The 27,413-nt window shown below is 63.6% G+C and overlaps 2 protein-coding genes across 3 annotated transcripts in view; one reads left to right on the top strand and one right to left on the bottom strand.

Moving 5' to 3' along the window:
• Positions 1–6,417: 6,417 nt before the first annotated feature.
• On the top strand, positions 6,418–19,029 carry FBXO41 (F-box protein 41). Its single transcript, XM_041472538.1, has 11 exons — positions 6,418–7,139; positions 10,488–10,716; positions 11,854–11,933; positions 12,013–12,322; positions 12,446–12,676; positions 13,090–13,205; positions 13,442–13,594; positions 15,905–16,000; positions 17,165–17,292; positions 18,425–18,540; positions 18,912–19,029. Exons 1-11 carry the CDS (start codon positions 6,418–6,420, stop codon positions 18,972–18,974), a joined length of 2,244 nt encoding a protein of 747 aa, XP_041328472.1. The 3' UTR covers positions 18,975–19,029.
• A 5,018-nt stretch (positions 19,030–24,047) lies between these two features.
• Positions 24,048–27,413, bottom strand: part of CCT7 (chaperonin containing TCP1 subunit 7) — a 16,377-nt gene continuing 13,011 nt past the window's right edge. For both annotated transcript variants that reach the window (XM_041472533.1, XM_041472534.1), the window contains exon 12: positions 24,048–25,020. In XM_041472533.1, the coding sequence (XP_041328467.1) occupies positions 24,790–25,020 (231 nt within the window). In that variant the 3' untranslated portion in view covers positions 24,048–24,789. The remainder of the gene's footprint in view (positions 25,021–27,413) is intronic.

Raw genomic sequence — 27,413 nt, 5'->3', positions numbered from 1 at the left:
AGCCCCTGTACAGACAGACGGACAGAAATCACCGCCGCGGCGGGTGCGCCGGACGCTCGGAGCGCCCGGCTGCGCTTTCCCAAGGCAGCGCTTCCCAGGATGTTCCTGCCTGGAGATTTTCCGGCCCGCACGGTCGGGGCTGCGGCTGCTCCCGTCCTTTCTCCCCAGGGAGAGAGACCCCACCGGGCTCTGGCCTCCGGTGCTAACAGGCCCTTGGGAAAGGTGATTTCATTATTATTATTATTATTATTATTATTATGTTTGTAAAAAGAAAAGGCCTCTATCAGGAATATTTCAAATTTGTGTCTATTTTTCTAATTAAAGATTTGAGCTGATCCAAGCCCTCGCTGAGGTTGCTCTCTGCCTTTCCATCCTGTATTTCCGTTGGGTTTTTGACCTCTGCTGTTGCATTTTGGGAAAAAAGAAAAAAAAGGAAAAAAAAAAAGAAAAAAAAAAAAAAAGGTGCTTCCATAATTAGCAGGGAGAAAAAACCCATCAGTGCAGCTCCTGAGGGTCCCCAAGCCCCAGGCAGAGCTCATCCCGGGAGGAGGGCTCCATCCTGGGGCAGAGCAGGGATCCCTGCTCCCTGCGCTGCCTCTCCCTGCAAACACAGGATGTGGCTCTGGCTCTGTTCTGCTGCGGCTGGGTCCTCATCTGCCCCTCTCCTGTGGGGCCCCCAAAGCCCAGCCCTGAGCCCCCGTTCCAGGATCCTGGCTCCCAGTGGGAGGTGGGTGTCCCACACTTCACCCTCAGGAAATGGGGTGAGGCGCCCGTTCCCCAATTCCAGCCTGGCTCAGCACCAGGGTTGGAGAGATCCGGGCAGGATGGGGACCCTGCTGGGGTTTATCCCTCCCTTCTGAGGGCTGCTTCTCCCTCCCTTTTGCGATTTTAGATGGTAGAGGGATGCTGGCTCCCCTCTCCTGGGAACGGCACAGGAGAGCTGCTGCAGCCAGGAATGTCCCTCCCATGGAAGAACCTCCCTCCTCCGGTGGCTAAAAATCAGTCACAATCACGAAATCCCAAAATCCCGTCCTTCCAGGGGAGGTTCTTGGATGGGGCACGCCTTTGGTGTCGTTAATCAGGAGGAGGTGCCCGTGGAAGGAGGCAGCAGCGCCAGGGCCATTGTCATGGATGCTCAGGTGATTTAGGGGCGATGCTCCTTTGCTGGCAGAGGGAGAAAAGGGCACAGCTGCAATCTGCTCTTTCCTTTTCTGATGGATTTTGCCCCCTCCTGCAGCCCTGGAGGGGGGATCTGCCCCCAGCCATATTATGCAGGAGAGAGGGGTAATCCTGTGTTATTCCCTCATGCCCCTCAGCCCTTTGTCAACATGCAGGCTGCAGCATTCCGGGGCTAAACACCAGTAATCCCAGAAAATCCAGAGGCACAGGTGTCCCAGCAGAACCCAGGGTCCCAGTAATCCCAGCAGAACCCAGGGTCCCAGGCATCCCAGAAAATCCAGGGTCCCAGTAATCCCAGAAGAACCCAGGGTCCCAGGCATCCCAGAAAATCCAGGGTCCCAGTAATCCCAGAAGAACCCAGGGTCCCAGTAATCCCAGAAAATCCTGTGTCCCGGGGGTCCCAGCAGAATCAGAGCTTGCATGGGCTGTGGGGACCCTGGGATGGGGAGCTGGGCAGGGCATGGGGGGCTGGCAGCAGAGATTGGATGTGGGAAGGGGCCAGAAGGAAACCTGGCTGAGGGGGAAATCCCAAATTTCCCCTGAGATGTGTCCCTAAAATCTCACACCCCGATAGCACCCAAGGGTGCTCGTGACCCTCGGGTGAACCTCCCAGCGTGTGGGAGCCCAGCCCTGAGCCAGAACCACTCCAAGGGGTGCAGGTGACCCCAGACATGCAGGAAAACCTTTTCTGGGGGGACAGCCCAGCTCTTATGGTCAATAAGGAGCCCAGGTTTCCTTTGGGGAGGGAGGGCTGGCCCCAGCAGAGCCGAGCTCTCCCTCACCGCTGGCCATGAATGATGCAGGAGGCCTTGATTAATACCCCTCAGGAACCCATCCATAATTGATGTGAGCCTGGAACTCTGCAGGGGCACTGCTCCAGCCCTGGGCCTCTGCTCCTCTGGCCAGCGCTGCCAGGGACGTGGGAGGGATGGGAGACCCCCAGAGCCACCCCAGAGCTGCTCCACAGCCACCCCAGAGCCCCCCAGAGCCACCCCAGAGCTGCTCCACAGCCCCCCAGATCCACCCCAGAGCCCCCCAGAGCCTCTGGGGCAGGTGCTCCAGGCTGAGCTGGCACTGGGCACACGTGCAGGGGGGCAGGGGTGCCACCCCAGGTCCCAGGGGATGGGGACACCCACCTGTCCCCGTGTCAGCAGCACCCTGGGCCCGGCACTGCCATCCCCCCTTTGCCCACCCCGTGCCCACCCCATGCCCACCCCCTGCCCACCCCAGAGAGGGAGCACAGCAGTGCCAGATGCCTTTGGCACAGGCACCAGGAACTGGATCAGGATCAAGCCAGGCTTAAAGCTCAGGGACCATCTGGGGATGGAGCCAGGGCCCACAAGTGGATGCTCAGGGATTCAGGACCAAGGCAGGGATTAACCAGGGCAGCCTGGACCAGAGCAGGACCAAGCTGGGAACCAGCCCAGGGTGATCCCAGGGTGACTGGACTGGGACCAGAGCAGGGGCTTGGGGACAACCTGGGGACCACACTGGGGCATTCAGGGACCAGAGCAGGACCCGGCTGGGAACCACGCCAGGTACTCGGGCACTGGACCAGGACCAAGGCAGGGATTAAGCCAGGATGATCAGGGACCAGCTCGGGACCCAGCCAGGGACCAAGCCAGGGTGTCAGGGACTGGACCAGGACCGAGGCAGAGACAAAGCCAGGGTGCTCAGGGACAATCAGGACCAAGGCAGAATACTCAGGGACTCAGTGGGGATCAAGCCAGGGATGAAGACAGGATGATCAGGGACTGTCCTGGGACCAAGCCCGTGTCCTGGCACCTGTGTCCAGCCCGGCACGGGGCAGGAGCAGCCCAGGCTGGGCCCCACACCGGCCCTGCATTCCGGGCAGGATGCTCCGGGGGATCCCGGCCAGGAGCTGCCGGGGGCGGTGGGACAGGGGGTGCGGGGCCGGGGGCTGCCGTGGCAGCCGGGCCCGCCGTGTTCGTGGGGAGACAGGCAGAGGGAGCTGTGCGGGAGGGCCCCGGCTCCGGCTGCAGGGGAGGAGGCGGCTGCCGGCGCTCGCCCTCCGCCTCCCTCCATCCCTGCATCCTCCCTCGCCCGCCACGCCGAGCCCGCGCTGAGCCCCAGCGCCCCGGGGAGCCGCCATCCCCAGGGTGCCCAGAACCCTCCCAGCACCCCGCCGGGGCCTTCAGCCTCGGCTTCCTTCCTCCTCCTCCTCCTCCGCCTCCTCCTCCTCCCCCCACCCCGCAGCCACCACCCTCCCTCCCTCCCTCCCTCCCTCCCTCCTTCCCCAGGGCCTGCCTGGCATGGAGGTGCTGGCCGCGGGGAGCCGGGCTCTTCCCGCGGGCTGCATCCCCGGTGCCCCGCATCCCCGTGCCCGCATCCCCCGTGGCCCGCATCCCCCCGCCCCGGCACAGCCCTGAGCGCCCGGCAGCCGCCTCCTTTGTGCGGCTTTGGAGCTGTGCGGGCTCCGTCCCCCCCGCAGCCCCGCTCGGGGGCGGCCCGCGGCCGAGCGGGAGAGATGCTGCCCTCGCCGGAGGAGCCCAGCGCGCCAGGTCGGCGGCCAGAAGCAGGTATGGGGCGACAGGGGATGGGATGGAGCGGCGACGGTGCCCTGGGAGGCGGTGGCTTGTCCCCAGGATGCTCCTCACCCAGGGCCCCCGGGAGCAGGGGGACGCAGCGGGGACAAAGCCGCTGCCAGGATGTGAGGACGGACCCGCCGCTCCCTGCTCCAGGGGCTGGGGGGGAGGTAAAAAAAGCACCCGGATTTTCATGCCCACCTCCCCCGAGCCCTCTGTGCCTCAGCCCCAGCCGTCGTCGCCCACCACGGTGCTCCCACCCCGCTGGAGCGCCGGGAAGGATGGGGACCAGCGGCGCGGGCAGCATCCCCATCACCGCCCATCCATCCCGGCATCGCCCACCCTCCATCCCGGCATCACCCCCAATCCATCCTGGCATCGCCCTGCATCCACCCCGGCATCACCCCCCCATCCATCCTGGCATCACCCCTAATCCATCCTGGCATCACCCCCCATCCATCCTGGCATCGCCCACCCTCCAGCCCGACATCACCCCCAGTCCAGCCCGGCATCACCCCCCATCACCCTCCAGCCCATCACCACCCTCTATCCAGCCCAGCTTCACCCTCCCTCTCTTCCTCCATCCCGGCATCGCCCCCAGCCCGCAGCAGCCCCCACACCTCTCCTCTCCCCCCGCTCCCTCTCCAGGCAGGCGGGAGCTGCCTGCCGCTGGTGTTTTCTGGGGGTGGGCGGGCGGGTGGGCAGGAGGGCGCTGAACAATGCCGAGGAAGGCTCCGTGACGGGCCGCAGGTGGCGGCTGGGGCAGCCCGGCCGTGCTGCAGTCCCGGCGGCCGGCAGCGCTTCCCGGCTCCGGATGCCTGTGGGTTTTATTAGCGTGGTAACGACTGCACGAATCATCCCTCAAATCCTGGTTGTTGCCGTGGAGATGGGAGCGAGGAGAGGTTTGCGGCCGGGGTAGGAGCTGCCCAGGACAAGGAGCGGGCTCCGCGCGCTTCCCGCTCCACCTGAGCCGACCCTGCCTTGGATTTCGGCCGGGAAATTCGGGCTGGGGCTGCTCGGGTGCCCCGGGAGACGCGGGCAGGCATCCAGGCCTGAGGCAGCACGGCACGATTCCCCATCCCTGCGCTGGAAAAGCGCTTTCTCATCCCCCGGCAGCGGCCGAAGTGGCCGGACGCGCTTTGTGCTCGCCGCGGGTCGCGTTCCGGCCGGGCCGGGCCGGTGGTGGCCCGGGTGGGGCTGATGTGGGAGGGGGTGCTTGGTAACGACCCCAAAACGCAGCCAGGCGGGTCACAAACCCTCCCGGCTCATCCTGGTTTTATTTCTGGCATGGATTTCTTGCCTTTGCTGATTTTTCCCTTAAAAAATGGTTTCCCAGCCTCGTGGCCTGGTTGTCCCTCTGAGGGGATGCTGAGCCACCAGGGATGCTGCCCTGGGACCACAGGGATGGATGGAGGCTCCGGGCAGTTCAGGGCTCACCAGCTGGTGGTTATGGGATGCAGGAGGGCTCTGAGGGCTTTTAGGGGGGTGGGAAGAGCTCTTTGTGGGATGTTGCAGAGGGATGAGCAGGGGATGCTCCCACCCAGGGGTGCCCTCGGTGTTCTGGGGTAAAAGCATTGCCGTTTTCATCTTTGAATGACAAATGAATGAAAAGTGAAAGTATTGTGCCCCGAGGTGTGTTTGTGCCCCCCAGCCTGGAGGGGACCTCTGCAGCCTCCTGGGCTGGATTTTCACTGGTTTGTCCCATTTCACAGGGGTGGGGTTCCCCCCACTGATGTCGAGGAGGATTTTGTGAGTGGGGGGTGAGCCAGGTCCCACAGGGACCCTCACCCACCCAGGCAGGAGAGGCCACCGTGTCCCCTGCATCGGGCAGCCCAGGGATGGCTGAGAACTCTTGGGGATGGATCTCATTCCAGCCTTCACGGGCTGATCCAGCACGAGTGGGGTGGCCTTCTCTTGGAGAAGGGGGATCCCAGCAGCTGCTCCTGGTGTCGGACACGGGGATGGTCCTGGCCCCTGGGGACCCCTGACGCTGCAGGGGCTCGTTGGGCAAGAGAGCAAAAGGGTCACCCCTGCCACCTCCTGTGACAGCTCAGGGTGCATGGAGAGAATTCCACGGGCTGTGCACCCTCCTCGTGGCTGTGTTCCCCAGATGGCTGTGAACCTTCCCAAGGGGTGGGAGGCCTTCCCAGCAGTTATGGATCTTCCCAAGGGTTCACAGAACCACAGGACCATTCAGGTTGGAAAAGCCCTCTAAGATCATCGAGTCCAGGAACTTCCCAAGGCTTGTGGAGATTCTCAAAAGATGTTGGTCTTCACAAGGGTGGTGGAACTTCCCAATGGCTCCAGAGCTTCCCAGGGCTCTGCACATTCCCAGGGCTCTGCAGCCTCTTTAGCACCGTGTGCCCTCCCAAGGGATGCACGTGGGTGGGAGGAACACGGGAGGGTGGGATGGAGGCACAGAGGGCACCCAGAAGAAGGACCAAGGAGGGATTTTTGGGAACCCCGCACCCCGGTATCACTGACCCCCATCTCTTCCAGCACACGGCTCCGCTCGATGCTGACACCCCCCCAGGACTGCCGGCTCCCCCCCACTCCAGCCCGGGCCGTCCCCACGCCATGTCCCAGCGGTGCCACCACCCCTCTGCCGGGGGCTCCCCGGCCACCCCCGCGGGTGCCCGCAGCCCCGGCGCCGCGCCATGAGCGGGGTCCCGGCGGGGAGCAGAGCTGAGGGATGGCCTCGCTGGACCTGCCCTACCGCTGCCCGCGCTGCGGCGAGCACAAGCGCTTCCGCAGCCTGTCCTCGCTGCGCGCGCACCTGGAGTACAACCACACCTATGAGACCCTCTACGTGCTCTCCAAGACCAACAGCATCTGCGACGCCGCCGTCTTCCCGCTGGCCGCCGACGGGGCCCTGCTGGCCCCGGCCGCGCGCAGGGACTACTTTGAGAGCACCTCCTTCCAGGGCAAGGACCAGCGCTTCTCCTGCGACCTGGTCCCCGCCGACGAGCTGGAGCCGGCGCCGTCCTCGTCGCCCTCGCCCCGCTATGTGCACGAGATCGAGATCCCGCTGAGCGAGATCTTCACCCGGGGCAAGGCCGTGGCGCCCGCGCCCGTCCCGCCCGCCGCCATGGACTCGGCCTACGAGGAGGGCCTGGCCCGCCTGAAGATCCGCGCCTTCGAGAAGCTGGAGGTGGACAAGAGGCTGGAGAAGCTGACGGAGGAGGTGGAGCAGAAGATCGCCTCGCAGGTGGGCCGGCTGCAGGTGGAGCTGGACCGCAAGAGCTCGGAGCTGGAGAAGGCCAAGCAGGAGAGCCTGCGGCTGAGCCGCGAGAAGCAGGAGCTGGAGGACCGGGCGTCGGAGCTGTCCCGCCAGGTGGACGTCAGCGTGGAGATGCTGGCGTCCCTCAAGCAGGACCTGGTGCAGAAGGAGCAGGAGCTCACCCGCAAGCAGCAGTGAGTGCTTTGTCCCTGTCCCGGGGAGGGGCGGGAGAGAAGGGGTGCCTGGCAGTCAGTCCTGCAGAACCTGTGGCTGCCCCATCCCTGGAGGGGTTCAAGGCCAGGTTGGGCAGGGTTTGGAGCAGTGGGGAATAGTGGAAGGTGACCCTGCCCATGGTAGGGGGTGGAATGAGATGAGCTTTGGTGTCTCTTCCCATCCAAACAATTCCATAAGTCCAGAGGAACCCAGCACCACCACCAAGCCCTCAGGGCCAGGGCTCAGGCACAGCCCCTTGGTGGTGCCCATCAGCATCCTCCCTTATCAGGTTCTGCATCTTCTCCCACCCACTCAGTGTCCACACAGACCCGGCCCTCCATGGCTGGCTCATGGCGAGCCAGACCTTGTCCCAGGGCCACCAGCGCTGCCAGGACATGGCCAGGCTGGCATCACCGAGTCACAGACTGGTCTGGGCTGAAGGAACCTTAAATCCCACCCTGTCCCCACCCCCTGCCATGGCTGTGCCAAATTCCAGGTTTTTCTCCCAGAGGGAGGGTGGGGCAGCCCGAGCAGTGTCACCTCCATTTGCTGTAAAGCCCGTGGCACTGCCATCCTCATTTCCACCCCGTGTTCCCCACCCAACACCCCCTGCCCACCCCAAGCTGCTCCTGAGTTTCCCTCCAGGCCAGCTCTGGGTCATTCTGCCCCTTGGTGCTGTCCAAGCAAACCAGACCCCGCTCCTCAGGAGCTGGAGCAAATCTGGAGGGGCCCAAGTCAGTGAGGAGTGGGTGGGGGACAGGCATGGCTGTGCTGGGCTGGGAGCACTGCTGGGATTCCTGAAGGAATTGTTTTGATTCCCATCATCCTCTGCACACTTGTGAATGACTTTGACTCTGAAATAATGACCTGGCTGAGAAACGGGGCTCCCGGGATGGGGGATGGCCTGCGTGAGGAGCGGGGTGACCCGGGGCTAGGTAAGGACACCTCAGGTTTGGGGCACGTTTTGGGACAGGCAGTGAGGGGTTTGGGGGCTGCCTCGTGGGTGTTGTCCAGGGGCACCTCGGGGATGTGTGGTGAGGGAATTAAGGACACCAGCACGGATGAGCCTGGAGCAGGGCCTGGAGACAGCTACACAGGGTAAATAGAGGGTCAGATGTCTCTTGGTGGAACGTGGACAATGTTACCACCTAAAACCCTGGGTTCATGCCCCAAAACTACCTCCTGGACCTCCCATTCATCAGAGAAACCCTCCTGCCCCTCAACTGCCCCCAGCAGTCCCCGAGCTCCTCCACCCCAAGGGACAAAATCCCCTGTGAGGCTGCAGGGAGAGCACGGGGAGCACTGGTGGCCCTGGAGTTTTCTCCTGCATGTGAGGAAGTCATCAGACATCATTTTAATCAGCAAAGCCTTCCCTGAAAACACTGTGGGGACATTTCCCAGCCCTGCCAGCTCCAAGACACCATGAAGCCGTTGTCCTCCTGGGAGACCTTTGGCTCTGGGCTCCGTTTCCTCTGCCAGGAGTGTTTTTCCACCCAGTCCATGGGAATGAGAGAGGCACAGGTGATAACCATCAGCATCACCTTACAGTTGCTGCCCAGCTCCACATTTGCCTTCCAAATCCCCTGGGGCCCCTTCCAGGATCCTTCCCAGAGCACCCCCAGAGCTCCCAGGCTCTGCCTGCGAGCGGCAGGTTGGGGAGAAATTAACTGATAACTAATTGGTGATTAATTGGTAACTGATAGCCAGCAGTGGGAATTATGTCAGTAAGAGCTGCCCCTCCCTTCCCTGCGTGCTTCTGAGCAGATCATGGTGTCCAGGTGTGCCAGGTCAGTGTGCACGGTCAGGTTTGGTGTCCGGCTGTGCAGTCAGGGCTCTGGGGTCAGCTGCGTGTGATCAGGTGTCCCAGGCCAGGCGTGTGTGCTTGGGTTTCTGTGCTCAGGCTGGTGTGGCTAGGTGTGCCTGTCCGAGGTCAGGTGTGCCCAGACAGGTGTGCAAAGCTGGGTTTGTGCCTCTTCAGGGCTTCCTGGATGCTGAGGGGAGGTGTGAGCAGCTCTGGGTGTGTGTGCACCACCAGCAGTGCAGTGTGAGCAGCTCTGGGTGTGTGTGCACCACCAGCAGTGCAGTGTGAGCAGCTCTGGGTGTGTGTGCACCACCAGCAGTGCAGTGTGAGCAGCTGTGCCTGGGGTGTGTTCACGTGGCTGCTCATGGGGTTGTGGGATGATTTGGGTTGGAAGGGACCTCAAAGCCCACCCAGTGCCACCCCTGCCATGGCAGGGACACCTCCCACTGTCCCAGACTGCTCCCAGCCCCAGTGTCCAGCCTGGCCTTGGGCACTGCCAGGGATCCAGGGGCAGCCACAGCTGCTCTGGCACCTGTGCCAGGGCTTTGCACCCTCCCCAGGCTGCCTGGCTGTGTGTGCCATGCTCTGTGTTTGTGCCATGCTGAGTGCTGTGTTTGTGCTCTCCTGGGGCTGTGTGTGGCACTCAAGTGTGCAGGACAGGGCTGTGTGTGTCTGTCCGTGTGTGTGTGTGTGTCTGTCTGTGTGTGTCCCTGCTGCACACCTGGCTGTTCCTGGAGCACACCCACGTGCAGGATGTGGTGGCCGGGTGTGTTTGGGCTGTGTGGCCTCACTGCTGTGCCTGTGCCCCGTGTGCTTCCCTGGTTTTGGGGAGCGGATGAGCACAGCGGGTGTTTGTGCTGGGCTGGGGTCAGCTCGGGTCACGGAGCTGCTGTCACACATTTTGGGGGAAACAGCCCTGCCGCAGCCTCAGAGCTCCCGAGCACCTGCTAATTAATGTGTTAATGAGGGAGCGGGGCCCTGCAAGCACCGGCTGAGCAGGGATTGGGGCTGAGCAGGGTTTAAGGGTGTCACTGCCATCCTCCTCCCTCCCCCCGCGTCGCACCATCATCACCCTCTTCCCTCTGCTCCATCACGCTCAGGAGCCTGATTCCAGTCCTGGGAGTGATGGATGAGGTGCTGGGGATGTCCCTCACCCCTAAAACAAGGCGGTAACACCCCCTGCACGCTGGGAGCATCCCTCCACCCCTGCCCTGCCCCAGCCCAGCCCGGGGGCCACCCGGGCCGGCACAGACCCAGAGCGGGCCGGGGACGGAACAAGGCGGGTGTGCTGGACACGGGGCTGGAACAAACCGGGTGTGCAGGACACTGGGCCGGGGATGGAACAAACCGGGTGTGCTGGACACGGGGCCGGAACAAACCGGGTGTGCAGGACACGGGGCCGGAACAAGGCGGGTGTGCAGGACACGGGGCCGGGGCTGGAACAAGCCGGGTGTGCTGGACACGGGGCCGGAGGCGCTGAGCGGGGGCGGGTGGGCAGCCCCGGGTGTCACCGCGGTCCCTGTGCCAGGGAGGTGCTGCAGATCGACCAGTTCCTGAAGGAGACGGCGGCGCGGGAGGCCAACGCCAAGGTGCGGCTGCAGCACTTCATCGAGGAGCTGCTGGACCGCGCCGACCGCGCCGAGAAGCAGCTGCAGATCATCAGCAGCAGCTGCGGCACCACCCCCAACGGCAGCCTGGGCCGCTGCGGCACCCCGGCCAGCAAGGCCATCGCCCGAGCGGTACCTCTGCGGGCACAGGCACGGCCCGGCCGCGGGAGCGCGCCCGGGGCGTCGGGAATTCACCCTCTGCTTGGGGAGTGTGCCCGGGGATTCGGGAGTGGGGCTGGGGGCTTCGGGAATTCACCTGTGCTTCGGGAGTGGGGCTGGGGGCTTCGGGAATTCACCTGTGCTTCGGGAGCGGGGCCGGGACCTCGGGAATTTACCTCTGCTTCGGGAGCGGGGCCGGGACCTCGGGAATTCACCTCTGCTTCGGGAGCGGGGCAGGGGGCTTCGGGAATTCACCCTCTGCTTCGGGAGTATGCCTGGGGGTTCGGGAGGGGGGCCGGGGCCTCGGGAATTCACCCTCTGCTTGGGGAGTGTGCCCGGGGATTCGGGAGTGGGGCTGGGGGCTTCGGGAATTCACCCTCTGCTTGGGGAGTGTGCCCGGGGCTTCGGGAATTCACCTCTGCTTCGGGAGCGGGGCTGGGGGCTTCGGGAATTCACCCTCTGCTTCGGGAGTGTGCCCGGGGGCTTCGGGAATTCACCCTCTGCTTCGGGAATGCGCCTGGGGCTTCGGGAATTCACCTGTGCTTGGGGAGCGGGCCCGGGAGCTCGGGAATTCACCTGTGCTTCGGGAGTGGGGCTGGGGGCTTCGGGAATTCACCCTCTGCTTCGGGAGTATGCCTGGGGGTTCGGGAGTGGGGCCGGGGCCTCGGGAATTCACCCTCTGCTTCGGGAGTGTGCCCGGGCCGGGGCCTCGGGAATTCACCCTCTGCTTGGGGAGTGTGCCCGGGGCTTCGGGAATTCACGCAGGGCTTCGGGAATGCGCCCGGGGGCTTTGGGAATTCACCCTCTGCTTCGGGAATTCGCCTTCCGTAACGCATCCCTGGCCTCAGCAGTGCTCCCCTGGGTCTGCTGTGCCAGGCCCGAGCGGGGCGGTGCGGGGACCCCCTCTCCTCCCCGCGGGGAAGGGATAACCCCGGGGGTCCCCGAGAAGCCGTTCCTCCGCGGGTCGGGGTTCCCGGGGCGCTGGGCGGTGCTGCAGGCGCCGCTCCGCATCCCGCGGGGCCAGGGGTCCCCCCGAAGGCAGCCGGCACCGCTGGGTTCGGGGGTGCCCTCCCTGGGCTGCCCACGCTGGTTGTGCCACCTCGGCCCCGCTGTCCCCTGTCCCTGCAGAGGGAGCGGCACCCGGGGCCGGCGGTGGCGGGGCACGGTCCCTACGGCGCGGCCAACCAGCGCTCCTGCTCCAGCACCGGGTGAGTGCCGGCCCTGAACGGGGCGAGGGAAGGGGAGGCGGCCCCGGCCAGCCCTGAGCCGGGCCATCCCCGTCCCCAGGGCCTCGAGCCGGGCCAAGGCCGTGTCGCAGAGCTCGGGCTGCTACGACAGCGACAGCGCGGAGCCGTGTCCCACGGACGACGCGGCCGAGGGCCACCCGTACGCGGCGCGGGGCTCGGGGCTGCGCCGCCAGGCCATCCAGAACTGGCACCGCCGGCCCTACCGCAACAGCACCGAGGGCGAGGAGGGTGACGTGTCCGACGTGGGCTCCCGCACCACCGAGTCGGAGGCCGAGGGCTGGGAGCCCGAGGCACCGGGATCCGCCGCGTCCCGGCCGCCCGGCAGCTGCCGCCTGACCGGTGAGAGCGCAGCGCGACCCTCGGGCCGGGAGGGGAGGCTGGGAGCTGCGGGACGGGGACGGAGCTTCCCTCACCCGCTGCCCTCTCCTGCGCCAGTGGCCACGGACGCTGGGTGTGCCGCGGGCAGGCCCGAGGGGGCCGGGGCCAAGGTGTGCCGGCTGGAGCGGGGCAGCCCGGGCCACTCCAGCGAGGTCATCAGCCCCGAGATCCTCAAGATGAGGGCGGCTCTCTTCTGCATCTTCACCTACCTGGACACCAAGACGCTGCTGCGCGCGGCCGAGGTGTGCAAGGACTGGAAGTTCGTGGCCCGACACCCGGCCGTGTGGACGCGGGTGCTGCTGGAGAACGCCAGGGTCTCCTCCAAGGTATGGCGAGGGGCTGGCACCGCCTGGGGCACGGCTTTTCTTCCAGAAGGGCAAAGCTGGGCGAGCAGCTCCCCGGCGGCCGGGATGGCTGTGCCACTCGGTCACGGGGGACACCGGCGGGTGCCTGCTCCGCTGCTGGAGGTGTTGCAGGTGAACGCTGGAGGACAGGAGCTCAGCCCCGCACGGCTTGTCATGTGCTTTTGTGGTCACACCCATGAATTTGGGGTCACGCCCATCATTTTGTGGTCACGCCCATGAATTTGGGGTCACGCCCATGAGTTCGTAGCACGTGCTCTGCCACGGCCTCGTGTGTGCATGTGCCCACATTTGTGCCACGTGTGTGCACAGGCAGGGTGGGTGCTGTGGGACGTGCTGGGGTGTCCCTGCCAGTGACTGTCCCCGCTGTGCCCCAGTTCCTGGCCATGCTGTCCCAGTGGTGCACCCAGATGCATTCCCTCACCCTGCAAAACCTGAAGCCGCGCCAGCGGGGCAAGAAGGAGAGCAAGGAGGATTACATGAAGAGCACACGGTGAGTCCCCCTGTCCTTCTGTCCCCTGTCCCCCTGTCCCCTCCCACAGCTGGAGCTGCTGCTCCTCAGGGCTGCTGCTGCACTCCCTGAGCCCCACCATCCCTCTCCACGACAAACTCCAAATCCCCTGTGGGATTCGGGTGTCCTGGAGCCACGGGTGGGCCGTGTCCCCGTCCTGGGCTGGTGACGGGGGGTGAGCACGGGCTGCTGCGCCTGACCCGGCTCCCTCCTGGCAGGGGCTGCCTGGAGGCAGGGCTGGAGTCGCTGCTGAAGGCGACGGGCAGCAACCTGCTGATCCTGCGCATCTCGCACTGCCCCAACGTGCTCACCGACCGCTCGCTCTGGCTGGCCAGCTGCTACTGCCGCGCCCTGCAGGCTGTCACCTACCGGTAAGGACAGCCACTGCACGGCCACAGCGCCGGGGACAGCCAGGGGTGGGCTGAGATTGTTGGCTGGGGGCTAGGTACAAATCATGAAGGGACGGCACTGCTGGGAACGTGCCTCGAGCTGTTTTATTGTCCAGCATCAGTCTCATTCCATGGTTATGACAATGGGAAGGTGCCAGCAGCTCACATCCCAGCAGCTCACATCCCAGCAGACCAAGAACTCAATGTTACAAGTTACTTTATAAGTTTTTTGACCAGTCACACCAAGCAAAAGCACATTGACAGCAGTTCTATCCAGCCACTATAAGCACACGTACCTTTGGTTAAACAATGCTGGCTTATTTCAAATACAATACCTGCTTGTGAGCCTTCAAACACAATGCACAGAGCTCCATTGTTAAGCCTAGAACTTCCCAATATCTCGCTAGATAGACTTTTCTGCAGCTTAGGGAGTTATTCTAGCCAAGCGTTAATACACAGACCATTGTTCCATTTGTCCTCACTTTTCTACTTTTTACATAATTTTTCTGCTGACTTATTTTATGGCTACTGCTTAGCTCCAGTCACAGTTCTGCTGTCTCTGAGGCCTGCCTTTCACAGCTTTCCCAAAACCCTCTGATTTTATGGATTCCCACGGAGATCACCCCCGTTCCCTGGCGGAGCACAGCCCACTGCCCGGGGGCAAAGGCCCTGCCTGTCCAGTGGCAGCCCCAGTGTCCCCAGTGCCAGCTGTCCCTGCAGCTCCCATCCCTTCCAGGCTGCTCCCACGCAGGTGTTTCACTTCCAGCTCCATTCCCATCATCCCATCCCCCATCTCATCCTGGCTGGATGGGCCGGGGGCTTGGCAAGGAGGCACCCCTCTGTGGTAGAGGAGGGGGTGCCCAGGGAGGTCCCACCTGGCTGTCACCCCTGATGAAGGATCCTAGGGGAGAGAAGAGGCTCAGGGTCCCTCTCTCCTGGGAGGGAGGAGCAGCTCTGCCGAGGAAGAGCTAAGATTCAGCTTGGACACCTTGCCTGAGGTCGAGGACTCAAGACTCGATGATCCTGGAGGAAGTCACAGGTCCTGGCGGACATCACTGGCCCCTCCACCTGTGGAGACAGGACTGGCCTTCCCTCCACCCTCCAGGAGGGTGATCCTGGCTCTGCTGCAGCACCTCAGCCCTGCTGTCTGTTCAGCTGCTCCTCCTGCAGCCAGGGCAGAGAATCCTCCCGGGGGGAAAGCACATCCAGCTGCTCCCCTGGCGTGACCCCAGGAGCCCAGAGCTGGCTCTGCCCACACCACGAGGCAGGAGCCAGCCCAGAGCTGCCAGGCTGGGCTCCCAGGCTGCTCCTCTGGCTGTTCCCAGGGCAGCAGAGCCAGCCTGAGTGCTCCTGGCACATCCTGAGCCGTGCCTGACTCTCGCTCCGATTGACCTGCTGCTCTTGGCACCCTGCTCCAGCACAGATGTCTGAGGCACCCGAGATAGCACCCAGCCTTATTTTTAGGCTAGCCTGAAGTTCTGAAGTGGGGCATTTAGACTTGGGAAGCGCAGCCTGGGTCCCTGGAAGGCTCCTGGTGTGGTGGCACAGCCTGGGGACTGTTCGGGCTGGTGGCACCAAGGGTGCTGCTCTCTGGCTCCTCTCCCAGAGCTGGGCTCCACCCCAGCCCAAGAAAAACCCACACCTGCCCCAGCCCCTGCCCAGCTCCCCAAGGCCTCTCCTGGTGCCTCCAAGGACCCCGAGGAGGAGCCACAGCAGACCCTGCAGGGACATTTGGCCAAGAGCCACCTCCAGCCACAGTGGCACAGGCACAGAGCAGGGACAGAGGCCACGGAGCAGCCCCTGCCCCTGGCTGGGGTGTCCCTCCAGCCCCTGGCACTGTCCCCATCCCGGCCAGGCAGGTGGCAAAGGGACATCAACGCAGTGTGACCTACAGGGACAGGTTCTGTCCCAGCAGGGACACGCAGCCTGGCAGTCTCAGCCAGTCACTTGTCACCTTGGCATGTGGAAGATGCACCTGCAGCACTTTCCATGTTCAACCTCCCCTTCCTCCCTCCTGCTCCTCTTCACCTGCAGCACCTTCCATGTTCAACCTCCCCTTCCTCTCTCCTGCCCCTCTTCCCCCAGCCCCACCTCCTGCCCCTGCCCATTCCCGCTGGGAATGCCTGCAGCCCTCCTGCACAGGGTGCTGCAGGGCTGGCTGCAGCCCCTGGGCTGTAAACCGTGACCAGACTGGTCCCTGGGGGTGCTGCAGGCAGCTCCTGGGGGATGCAGAGCCAGCCCAGGGTGGCACTGCTGCTGCTGGGGCCATCACGTGTCCCTGTGTTGTTCCAGGAGCTCCACGGACCCCGTGGGCCATGAGGTGATCTGGGCCCTGGGAGCAGGCTGCAGGGACATCATCTCCCTGCAGGTCGCCCCTCTGCACCCCTGGTAAGGCCTGGAAGCACAGGTGGGCTGGGTGGGGAGGGAGCCTGCAGCCCAGCCAGAGCCAGCCCTGCCGTGGCAGGGACACACAGGTCCCCCTGTCCCAGCTGCTGCCAGCCCTGTCCAGCCTGGCCTGGCCACTGCCAGGGCTGGAACTGGGGTACGAGGGGGCCACGCTGGGTGTGAAAGGACTCCAGTGAGTTGGGAAGGATTGGGGTGCCAGACCCTGATTCGCCTGGGGGGATCTCCACGGGATGAGCAGCAGTCCTGGAGCCCAGCCCATCCCTCCCTGTGCAGACTGGAGCTGCTGGGCTCTGCAGCTCGGCTGCTCCAGGGACACGGCTCACTGCGACATGAAAGGATCTCTGCTGGCTCTGGGAGGTGGCATGAACATCAAAGGCCTGTCTGAGCTCTCCCTGCTCAGCTGCAGCAGCAGCAGGATGTTGGTGGCTGTTGTTGAGAGGGTGTCACAGCTTGGGGGGTCACAGGAGCTGCTCTCATTTTGGGAAGGCATTTTGGGGAGGTGCTGGTGGAGTCTCACCGCCACCCCACAGTGCCTGGGAGCTGATGGCTCACACAGCAGGACACAGCTCTGTGCCTCAGGACAGTCCCCTGGGCGCTGTTCATGGCTGTGCCACCCCCGGTGTCACAGCCTGGTGGCTCCTGGCTGCCCTGGGGGAGAGCACTTGGCACGTGGCTTCTCACTGAGCCAGAGACCCAGGCCCTGCTGCTGCTTGGATCCCTGCAAGCAACAGAGCTCAGGGCCTGATTTGGGTCTCCAAGGTTGGAATCAGGGAATCCTGGAGCGGTTTGGGTTGGAAGAAACCTTAAACACTGTCCAGTGCCACCCCTGCCATGGCAGGGACACCTCCCAGCGTCCCAGGCTGCTCCAGGCTGCTCCAGGCTGGCCTGGGGCACTGCCAGGGGTGCAGGGCAGCCCGAGCTGCTCTGGGCAGGGTCGGGGGCGCGGGGCACTCGGAGCTGCCCCGTCCCAGTGGCAGCACAGCCCAGGCTGGTGCCAGGCTGCTCACCCCAGGGTGGCCCCAAGCTGCTCACCCCAGGGTGGCTCCAGGCTGGCGGGGTGGCAGAGCTCCCTGTGCAGCCGCTCCCAGGGGTGCCTGGGGGGCTCGGCGGCCGTGCCACCCCAGCTGTTGTCCCTCGTGTCCCCAGCCAGCAGCCGACACGCTTCAGCAACCGCTGCCTGCAGATGATCGGGCGCTGCTGGCCCCACCTGCGCGCGCTCGGCGTCGGCGGCGCCGGCTGCGGCCTGCAGGGCCTGGCCTCCCTCGGTAGGCACGGCTGGGCGCCGAGGGTCGCTGGGCTGGGGGGAGCTCTGGGGCCACCAGCCCACCCCGTGCCCGATGCCCACCCTGTGCCCGATGCTCACCCTCTGCCCAATGCCCACCCTGTGCCCAATGCCCACCCTCTGCCCGATGCCCACCCCATGCCCAATGCCCCCATGTCCCCAGCCCAGAACTCGGGATGACAGGTTACAGAACAGGTCACTGGGCTTGGGGAGGGTCTCTGGGATCGCCAAGCCACCCCGTGCCCGATGCCCACCCTGTGCCAAATTCCCCCATGTCCCCCGCCCAGCACTCGGGATCACGGGTCACAGAACAGGTCACTGGGCTTGGGGAGGGTCTCTGGGATCGCCAAGCCACCCCGTGCCCGATGCCCACCCTGTGCCAAATTCCCCCATGTCCCCCGCCCAGCACTCGGGATCACAGGTTACAGAACAGGTCGCTGGGCTTGGGAAAGGTCTCTGGGATCACCAAGCCACCCTGTGCCCCGTGCCCCCATGTCCCCAGCCCAGGGCACTGGGTGCCACCTCCAGCCCTTCCCTGGACACCTGCAGGGGTGGGGACTCCAGCCCTCCCTGGCACCACCTCCCTCCTGCTCTGGTGGGACAAGGACAGCTCCCTGGCTGTGGGCAGGGGGCTGCTCCCTGGGGTCCCTGATGGGACAAGGACAGCTCCCTGGCTGTGGGCAGGGGGCTGCTCCCTGGGGTCCCCGTGCAGAAGCCCACCCAGCCCCAGCTCCGTGGGTGCTCCCAGCCCTGTCCCGGTGCCTGCCAGCCCTGTCCCTGTCCCTGTGCCTGTGCTGGGCCAGGGAGAGCTGGGAGCTCTCTGGGGATCCAACATCCCCACCAGGGATGGGCCAGGGAGAGCTGGCCTTGCCTCGGGCCGCAGGGAGGATGGAGGGGCTGCCTCCACGGCCCCCAGGGTCTCACACACACCTCAGGTGACACACCTGAGGCTTGTGACAGACCCGAGTGGTTGGCTGGAGCCCTTGGCCAGCGAGGGAGCCCACAGCCTGTCCTGCTGGTCCCAGCTGGGCTGCTGTGGCTGGAATGCTGGGAGGAGCACAGGGTGGGAGCCGGGGTCCCTGCTGGCCCCGGGGAGCAGGTCCAGCTGCTGTCTGTGCCCCCAGGTGTGTGCCGCAACCTGAAGTCCATCGTGGTGCAGGTGGGCATCGTGGACTACTTCAAGGAGCCCCACAGCCCCGAAGCCAGGAAGATGTTTGAAGAAATGGTGAACAAACTCCAGGTAAAGGAGCCCGGTCCCAGCTCCCAGGTGTCACCAGCCCTGTGTCCTTCCCAAGGCTGGGGTCAGAAATGTTCCCCCTGTCCCTGCCTCACCCCATGTCTTCCCTGAGGCAGGGATTGGAGATATCCCCCCTCTCCTTCCCTTGCCCTGTGTCCTTCCCATGGCAGGGATCCCCCTGTTCCTCCCTTGCCCCTTTCTTTCCCATGGCAGGATTTGGGGCATTCCCTCTTCCCCCCTCACCCCATACAGGGTTTGGGGCATTCCCCATTGCCCCCCTCACCCCATACAGGGTTTGGGGAACCCCTTTCCCCCTCCCCAGGGAGCAGTGGCACTGCTGGCTCCCCCAGCCCCGCTGTCTGCTGCTCTTGCAGGCCCTGAGGAAAAGACCCGGCTTCTCCAAGATTTTACACATCAAGGTGGAGGGAGGCTGTTAGCCCTTCAGGAGCCCAAAGCACATTGCCTGCTCTGCCCAGCGGAGCCCGAGACCCCTGAGACCAAAGCCCTGGCGGGGACCCCCGGCTCGGGCACAAGGAGCCCCAACCCTCGGGGCCGTCCCGGGGCCGCTCACGGGCCACAAGGTGCTACTTAAGGACAATTTGTGGCTGCCCCAGAGCCAGGGCCCAGCTCTTTGCCAGGAGGGAGGATGGCTGTGCGGCCCTGCGGCCGCTCCTCGCCCAGGATCCGCGTTTGGGGACGGCTCTTGTGCAGAACTCTGCTTTGGGGATCCCTGGGTGCCAGGGGTGGCCCAGCCCCTTCTGGGGGCTCTTGGCTGGGCTGGCCTCTGCACCCCCACCTGTGTGTGGGGTGGGAAGGGGCTGCTCCTCCCCCAGCGTTCCCACGGGCTTGCTGCCCCTTTTCGTCTGGGATTTGACAGCGGGGCAGCCGAAGCCGGGAAGGGCTCCCGGGAGCCAGCACAGCACAAGGAGCAGAGCTGCACCTCGGGCTCTGGGAGCCACGCCAGGAGAGATGGGCGCTCTGCCAGAGGGCTCCAGCCTCACTCCTCACACCAAACCCCTCCTGCCAAGGCAATAAAGCATCTCCACATCCTCCTCCAGCAGGAAACACGGGTCACGCTCCTGTCCCTCCACAGCCAGCCTCCATCCGGGGGCAGCCGTCCCACGTGGAGAGAGACTGGCAGGGAACACCACGTCTGCCTTCCCAGCAGCCTGAAGGAGAAACCCTGGCCAGATCGTCCTGAAATGATCCTGGGAAAAGCACCGACCAACAGCCCTGGCTGACCCTTATCTACAGCCACCACTTGATAATCTGATTTTTCTTCTGGGTGTCCTCAGCCTGCAAGGACATCATCATCATCATCCCCAAAGCATCCTTTTTCCACGGGAAAAGGCATCAGGGTCAGGCATCTCCATCCTCCACCCTGGGGAGAAGGAACCAGGAGGTGTCCCCGGGATTGGGGACACCCATCAGAGCACTGCCAGCAGTGGGGACAGCCCAGCCTTACCCACAGCCCAGCCCTGGCCTTGGACCCACCGGGCTGAGCGAGAGGAGGCGACTGGGAGAGTGGATTGGGGCTTTTCCTCTTCCCTGGAGCAGCGCTGCAGGATTTGGTGCCTGCTGGCCAGCGTGGCTGCGGGGACAGCTCCCAGAGCCTGTCCTGTCCCCTCCCCAGCCCTCCTGGAGCAGTGGGCTCACGTGGAGCGTCCCCCCGGCAGGGACCGGGCTGCAGATCCAGCACCACCTCCCTCAGCCGTGGCACAAGAGCTGCCGACCTCAGCTGGGGCTGCCACACAGCCCGTGGGGATCCCCAGAGCAAGGAAAAGCACCCCCAAATCGCTGGGGCTGGTGGGGCTCTGGAGGCAGCTCGAGACCCCTCAGCCACCCTCCATCCCTCCTGCCTGTCTGCTCTGGAGCAGGGTGGGGGTTTTGGGGCCACAGCCCCCGTGGGAAGCACCCCTGCTCCCCCTCCCGTGCAGCTTTCCAGGAGAAGGCTGTTCCTGAATGCACAAAATGAGGGAGCCCCAAAATGCCTGTGAGAAACTCCTGCACGCCCCAGGGCCCGTGGATGAGCTCCCAGCTCCTGCCATGCCCACCTGGGTTTACCTCCACCCCGGGGAGCCTGGGACACTCCTGATCCAGGGCCAAGAGGAGCAAGGGATGCTCCAACCAGCAAAAAACCCCCCAGCAGAGCTACAACCCCTGGGGAGCTCCCAGCCCCGTGCCGGAGCGTGGCCCAGCGGAGACGGCACCACCGCAGCGCAGGGACTCGGAATTCCCTCAAAAACACAAACAAAACAAAGTACCTATTTATTTCTATAAAGAGAAGAAGGAAAAAAAAAAAGATTTTAAAGGAAAATTATATACTCAGCATGTTTATACTCTCTATGCTTAAAGACTCTCGTGGCCCGAGGCTGGAGGTGGCTGCTCCGGGTGTGCCCCGAGCCTCTCCAGGCTCCTCCAGGATGAGGTGGTGGAAAGAGGGGAGGTGTGAGGACCCCCAGAGAAGCCCCCTGTGCCAGCGGGGTCGGTGGCTGTGTGTGGTGGCGTTGGTGACCCTGTGACACCCCATCCCTGCGCTGCCCCCGGGCCTTTGGTGCTTCCCCAGGACCAGATCAACCCCTCAGCTCTGCTTGGGGCATTCCCGAAAAACCCAGCTCGGCAAAGCCTCCTTTTTACAAAAATCCTCTGACGACACAAGGCCTTGAGCGGGTGCAAGGATTAGAAGATGGAAAGTGGGGGTTTCTGCCTGTTTTGCTTGGGCTTGAACGGATCCCTTCTTCATCCTCCTGAACGGATCCCTTCTTCATCCTCCTGAACGGATCCTTCCTCATCCTCCTCCTCGGCTGGGGACGAAGGCGGCTGGCACAGGGACAGCAGTGGTGGAAGGAGGGCCCTCCTGGTGGCTCCTAATTGCCCAGCTCGTTAACGAGCTCATTAACGGCTCTGAAATGTCAGACGGATCCAGCCCCTGCTGCTTCCCCTGCCTGTCCCGCGGGGGTGCGGCCCCCCCAAAGCCCCATCCCCGCGGGGGGCTCTGCCCACGCTGCCCCGGATTCACCCAGCCTCGGCCCGTTTCCTCTGGAAGCGATGGGAACACCCAGAACTGCTCCTGGGAAAGCCTTCAAACCACACAGCACGTTGAGAAGTGCCAGGGGGCTCTGCGATGACAATCCCAGTGAAGCCCGGGGATCCGGGACAGGATTGGGCTCACAGCAATGGCCAGAGCTGGCAGGGGCTGGATGGACCGTGGTTCTGAGCCTGGCTCCTGCAGGACCAGCTCCGGGGAGATTTATTCCTTTTCTAATGCGTTTTCCCAAAGTTTCCCCATGGCTGACATTGCCGGCGTGCCCTCCACCCGCGTTTGGGTGCTGGTCAGGGGTTTCAAGAGGAACAACATCACCAAAGGCAGCTCGGGGGCCAAAGCCATCCCAAATCCCTGGTGTTGTGTCTCCCTCGTGTTGGATTTCACTCGTTCCCCACCACCCCCAGGAGCCAGGGATGCCCTGGGGCTCCTCCTGCCTTATCCCTCTGCCTTGGGGCTCCAGGGTGTCAGGGGCTGAGGGAAGGGGGACCCCCAGGCTGGCTCTGCCCCAGCAGCATTTTAAACCTCTCTGTCCCTCTTCTTGCTGGGTGTCCTGGTCCCTGCTGCCACCAAGGGCACAGCCATGGCAGGGGCTTGTCTGGATCCCCCAAAAGAGCCTGGATTTAAGGAAAACAGAACAAAAACAAACCAGGACAAGTGCTGGTAATGGCTCTTGAAGTGGTTAACAGATGTTTGCCTTCAGCTTTTAGGGGAGGCCCCAGCCCAGAAGCTGGAGCATTGCTTCAGCCTCATTTTGGGGTGAGAAGCAGCAGGTTGGGCTGGAGCAAAAGCATTTGGGAATTGGTGCCAAATGAGAAAGTGCTTTAAAAGGGAAAAAATCCCAGGGAGCAGGGAGATGTTGGGAAGCAGAGATGGTTTGTTGTGACCGAAGCACGGCAGGGTGTTGTGAGGTGGTGATGGACCTTCCCCATCAGTGGGAGGCAAAATAATCCCTGGGGAGGGCGGCAGAGCACTGAGGGAAAGCTGCTGCAGCAGCGAGGGGGGAAAACTGCCCAAAAGCAAGGAAAAAAAGAGATTTTCTAGTGCAGCCTCGGGATTGAGCCCATGGAGGGCAACGAGGCAGGTTGGGGCCGGGGACAAGTGGGTGCAATGGTGTGGGGCAGTTTTGGGGAAGCGAGGGGGCGATGCACAGTTGCTTCGAGATAATCAGAGGAGATAATCAGTGCAGAGAATAGAGATAGAGAAATCAGGAACTGCAATCATTCCCTACAGCCCTGGACGGCAGCGGTGTACAGCGACCTCCCCTCCCCAGAGCTCCCCGTGGCCTCCCAAGTTATTTTTTTAACTCTCTATAAATTTAGGTCTATTTTAGCCTTTCCGCAGCGATGTGCCAGTGTCTGGAGAACCAAACATCCCTTCCTGCCCCCAGCCCCTGGATGCTGAGGCGGGCCGTGGTGTGAGACGTGCCGGAGCAGCTCTGGAGGGGAGAGCAGGGATGGGGCAGGGCAGGGAGCAGGGCCAGCTCCGGCCTGCAGCCCGTGGTTTAGCACTTTGGTTGGAACTCTCACCTGTAGACGCACTTTGATGTTGTTGCTTTGAAACTTTGGCAAGTGTAAACAATGTGTACTCAAAGAATTACAGAGAAACGACCCCCAGCGAAGCGTGTAAAGAGCTATTTTATGACTCGGTGTTGAATAAAGACTCTGGAGATCCAGCTGGGTTGTCACTCTCCCGGGGTCACACTGGACCCACACCAGTGACACCAGTCGCTGCCTGGGGCCTCCTGGAAGCGTCCTCCTGACTCCCTGTGCAGGTCCAGGGGCTCCACTGGGACCAAGGGGGACACAGGGACACGGGGGCACGGGGACCAAGGGGGACACAGGGACCAAGAGGGACACAGGGATACAGCATGGGGGGAGCACCGAGAGGGGCAGGCCCTGGCACAGGTGCCCAGAGCAGCTGGGGATGCCCCATGGCTCCTCAAGTGTCCCTGTCCAAGGACAGGGCTGGGAGCAGCCTGGGACAGTGGAAGGTGTCCCTGGATGATCTTCATGGTCCCTTCCAACCCAAACGACCTCATGATTCTGTATTTCTTTCACTGTCCTCCTCCTCACTTGTAACCCACCAGACCCAAGTCTCCCCATGTTCTGCCAGCACCATTTTCCTCCCTGAGTCCCCCCAAATGCCTGGATCCATCCTTGGAGCCCCTTGGAGCTGTCACCCAGCTGCTGTCCCGAACCTGCTTCCATGAAAAAAATGGGAAATGGAAATGCCCCATTGAGCAGAAGCCAATTAAAGCATCACTGAGCAATTTCCAAGAGCTCCAAGCACACAGAGGTGCTCCATCCTGGAGGCACTCCTGGGCTGTGCCTGGAGTCTGCCCTGCTCTCCAGCACAGCACCTGCTCTGAAACGAGGCAAAAATCAGCCTGAAAGGTTCATTTCTTACTCCAGTCCTGAGGCCTCCCCGTGTGGAATGCAGCAGAGAACAGAGGACAAGCCCAGTGTGCCACTGAGACCAACTCGTTTTATTGTGCTGGAGCCTGGCTTCAAACTGCCCAGCAGAACAAAACACAAACCAGTATAAATAGGCCCCAAAGCCCCCCTGCACTGGCTCCAGCCCGGAGGAGGGAACGCTCCTGGGGAGGGAAGGGTCCCCAGGGAGGGAAGGGTCCTGGGGAGGGAATGCTCCTGGGGAGGGAATGCTCCTGAGGGAATGCCCAGGCCAGTGAGGCAGCGCTGGGTAGGGCAAGGCAGCTCCAGGGCTGTGGCTGCCAGTGCCAGGAGCTGCCCGTGACTGCCAGGAGCTGCCCAAACCCGCCAGAAGCTGCCTGTGACCGCCCCCAGCCCGGGGCTGGCAGCCCTGGGCAGGAGCAGCGCTGATCCCAGCAGGTCTGGGAGCTCAGTGGCTGTGGGGCTGGCAGCCCAGGGCAGGAGCAGCGCTGAGCCCAGCGGGTCGGGGAGCTCAGTGGCTGTGGGGCTGGCAGCCCAGCCCAGGGAAGGAGCAGGAGCAGCGCTAACCCCAGCAGGTCTGGGAGCTCAGTGGCTGTGGGGCTGGCAGCCCAGCCCAGGGAAGGAGCAGCGCTGAGCCCAGCGGGTCGGGGAGCTCAGTGGTTGTGGGGCTGGCAGCCCTGGGCAGGAGCAGGGGCAGCGCTGAGCCCAGCGGGTCGGGGAGCTCAGTGGTTGTGGGGCTGGCAGCCCAGCCCAGCCCAGGGCAGGGGCAGCGCTGAGCCCAGCGGGTCGGGGAGCTCAGTGGTTGTGGGGCCGGGCGCGGGCGCGGCCGCGGGGAGCAGCGGCGGCCGCGGTGTCCACGCTGGAGCGCGGGTTGCGGATGGTCTCGTCCACGGACACGATGAGGCACGCGGCCTCCGAGGCCGCCGTCAGCGCGTTGATGCGCACCACGGCCGGCTCCCACACGCACGCCGAGAAATTGTCAGCTATGTCCTCGTTGGTCACGTCCACGCCGTACCACATCCCGCCCTGGGGACAGAGGGACACATCAGTGCCACAGCCTGCCCTGGGGACAGGGATCAGTGCCACAGTCTGCCCTGGGGACAGGGATCAGTGCCACAGTCTGCCCTGGGGACAGGGATCACTGCCACAGCCTGCCCTGGGGACAGAGATCACTGCCACATCCTGCTCTGGGGACAGAGGGACACATCCGGGGCTGGCAGCCCAGGGCAGGAGCAGCGCTGATCCCAGCAGGTCTGGGAGCTCAGTGGCTGTGGGGCTGGCAACCCAGGGCAGGAGCAGCGCTGATCCCAGCAGGTCTGGGAGCTCAGTGGCTGTGGGGCTGGCAGCCCAGCCCAGGGCAGGAGCAGCACTGAGCCCAGCAGGTCTGGGAGCTCAGTGGCTGTGGGGCTGGCAGCCCAGGGAAGGAGCAGCGCTGACCCCAGCGGGTCTGGGAGCTCAGTGGCTGTGGGGCTGGCAGCCCAGGGCAGGAGCAGCGCTGATCCCAGCAGGTCTGGGAGCTCAGTGGCTGTGGGGCTGGCAGCCCAGCCCAGGGCAGGGGAAGGAGCAGCGCTGAGCCCAGCGGGTCGGGGAGCTCAGTGGTTGATCAGTGCCACAGCCTGCTCTGGGGACAGAGGGACACATCAGTGCCACAGCCTGCTCTGGGGACAGGGATCAGTGCCACATCCTGCTCTGAGAGACAGGGATCGGTGCCACACCCCACCCTGGGGGACAAAGGGACAGGCATCAATGCCACATCCCACTGTGGGGGACAGAGGGACAGGGATCAGTGCCACATCCTGCTCTGAGGTACAGTGGGACAGGATCAGTGCCAAATTCCACTCTGAGGGACAGGGATGAGTGCCACATCCTGCTGAGGGACAGAGGGACAGGGATCAGTGCCATATCCTGCCCTGCGGGACAGAGGGACACAGGGATCAGTGCCACATCCCACTCTGAGAGGACAGAGGGGACAAAGGGGACACGGGTTGGCCACGGGGCTGGGTAGGACTTGGGGAAAGCCTGGGAGGGAAGGCCAGGCAAAGGTGAAGGGAGAGGCTGGAGCCTCCCTCCCATTCCGCTGTGAAGGAAAACAAGAAATCCCAGCGGAGGAGCAGTCTCTGCTTTCAGGGCCAGCAGTGCCTCAGCAAGAGGAGGCTCCTTCCAGTCCAGGATCACAGAGTCACCGAGGCTGGAAAAGCCCTCCCACACCATCCAGTCCTAGCTGTGCCCCATCCCCCTTGTCCCCAGCCCAGAGCCCTGAGAGTCACCTCCAGCCCTTCCCTGGACACCTCCAGGGCTGGGGACTCCAAAGCTCCCTGGGCAGCCCCTGCCATGAAGCAGCACAAGCCTCACAGTCCTGCCTCCCCCTGTGCTGCTGCCTGGGTTTGCACCCTCATTTTGGGGCACTCCCCCGAGCCCCAGCACCAGCAGCAGGGTGAAACATGCTGCGAGTGACAGAACCCAAGGGGCAACCTGCAAGCCCTGGAGCTGGGATCTCCACAAGACCAGCACTCAGAACCTTCAGCCTGCAGCTCCCGTGTAAAACGCTCAGCTCAGCTGCCTCCTGCTTCCTTTAATGTTTAACACAGCAGCTCCTTCCTGACAAGTGATGAGTTTTTAAGGAGCAAATCAGAACTCCCAGCTCAGGAAGTCACCTGACAGCTGGGATCAAAGGGAAAACAGCTCCTTTCCATTTATAGCCACCTGAGCCAGGCCCACACCTGATGTGAAACAAACACAGAGTTTAATCAAAGGGGACACGGCTCCAACACGGGCTCAGCTGAGCTACACCAGCTCTGACAGGCTCCAGGAGGGAGCTGGGGAGAAAGGAACCACACACACTGCCTCTGGGATGCCTGGGTGCCTCAGGCTGAAAGATGCAGCTGGGGCTGTGTATTCCACCTGTCAGAGCTGGGGCAGCTCTCTGCTGTTCATGGGCAGTTTGCTTTATCCCTTCCACAGCCAATCCTCCCTCCAGGAGATATCCTCTGTTAATGGGCCATTAATTATTAATTGTCTTCTGTTCATGGCCACTGAGTGTCCCTGCATGGCTGATCAAATTCCATCACCCCACTGGGAGATGCTCTGCCCAGGGGAGGAGCCAAGCATTCCTACCTGGATACAATCTGAGCCTGGAACAGCACAGCAGGCTTTGCCCTCTGCATTCCCAGAGGAGCAGCTTTCTCCTGCCCTGCATTCCCAGAGGAGCAGCTTTCTCCTGCCCTGCATTCCCAGAGGAGCAGCTTTCTCCTGCCCTGCATTCCCAGAGGAACAGAGGACCCATCTCCAGCAGCCCTGGAGCTCCAGAGGAAAACTGCAGCCTTGTGCAGGATCCCTGCTCCAGCAGAAGCACAGCTGGCCCTGCAGGAGGGCTGAGCCCCCATGGGATGGGACTGTGCCACCACCCTGACACACAGGGG

This window comes from Pyrgilauda ruficollis, unplaced genomic scaffold (genome assembly GCF_017590135.1).
Source record: "Pyrgilauda ruficollis isolate IOZ18807 unplaced genomic scaffold, ASM1759013v1 scaffold292, whole genome shotgun sequence".
Lineage (NCBI taxonomy): Eukaryota > Metazoa > Chordata > Aves > Passeriformes > Passeridae > Pyrgilauda > Pyrgilauda ruficollis.
This window is presented reverse-complemented; position numbering and strand designations above follow the sequence as displayed.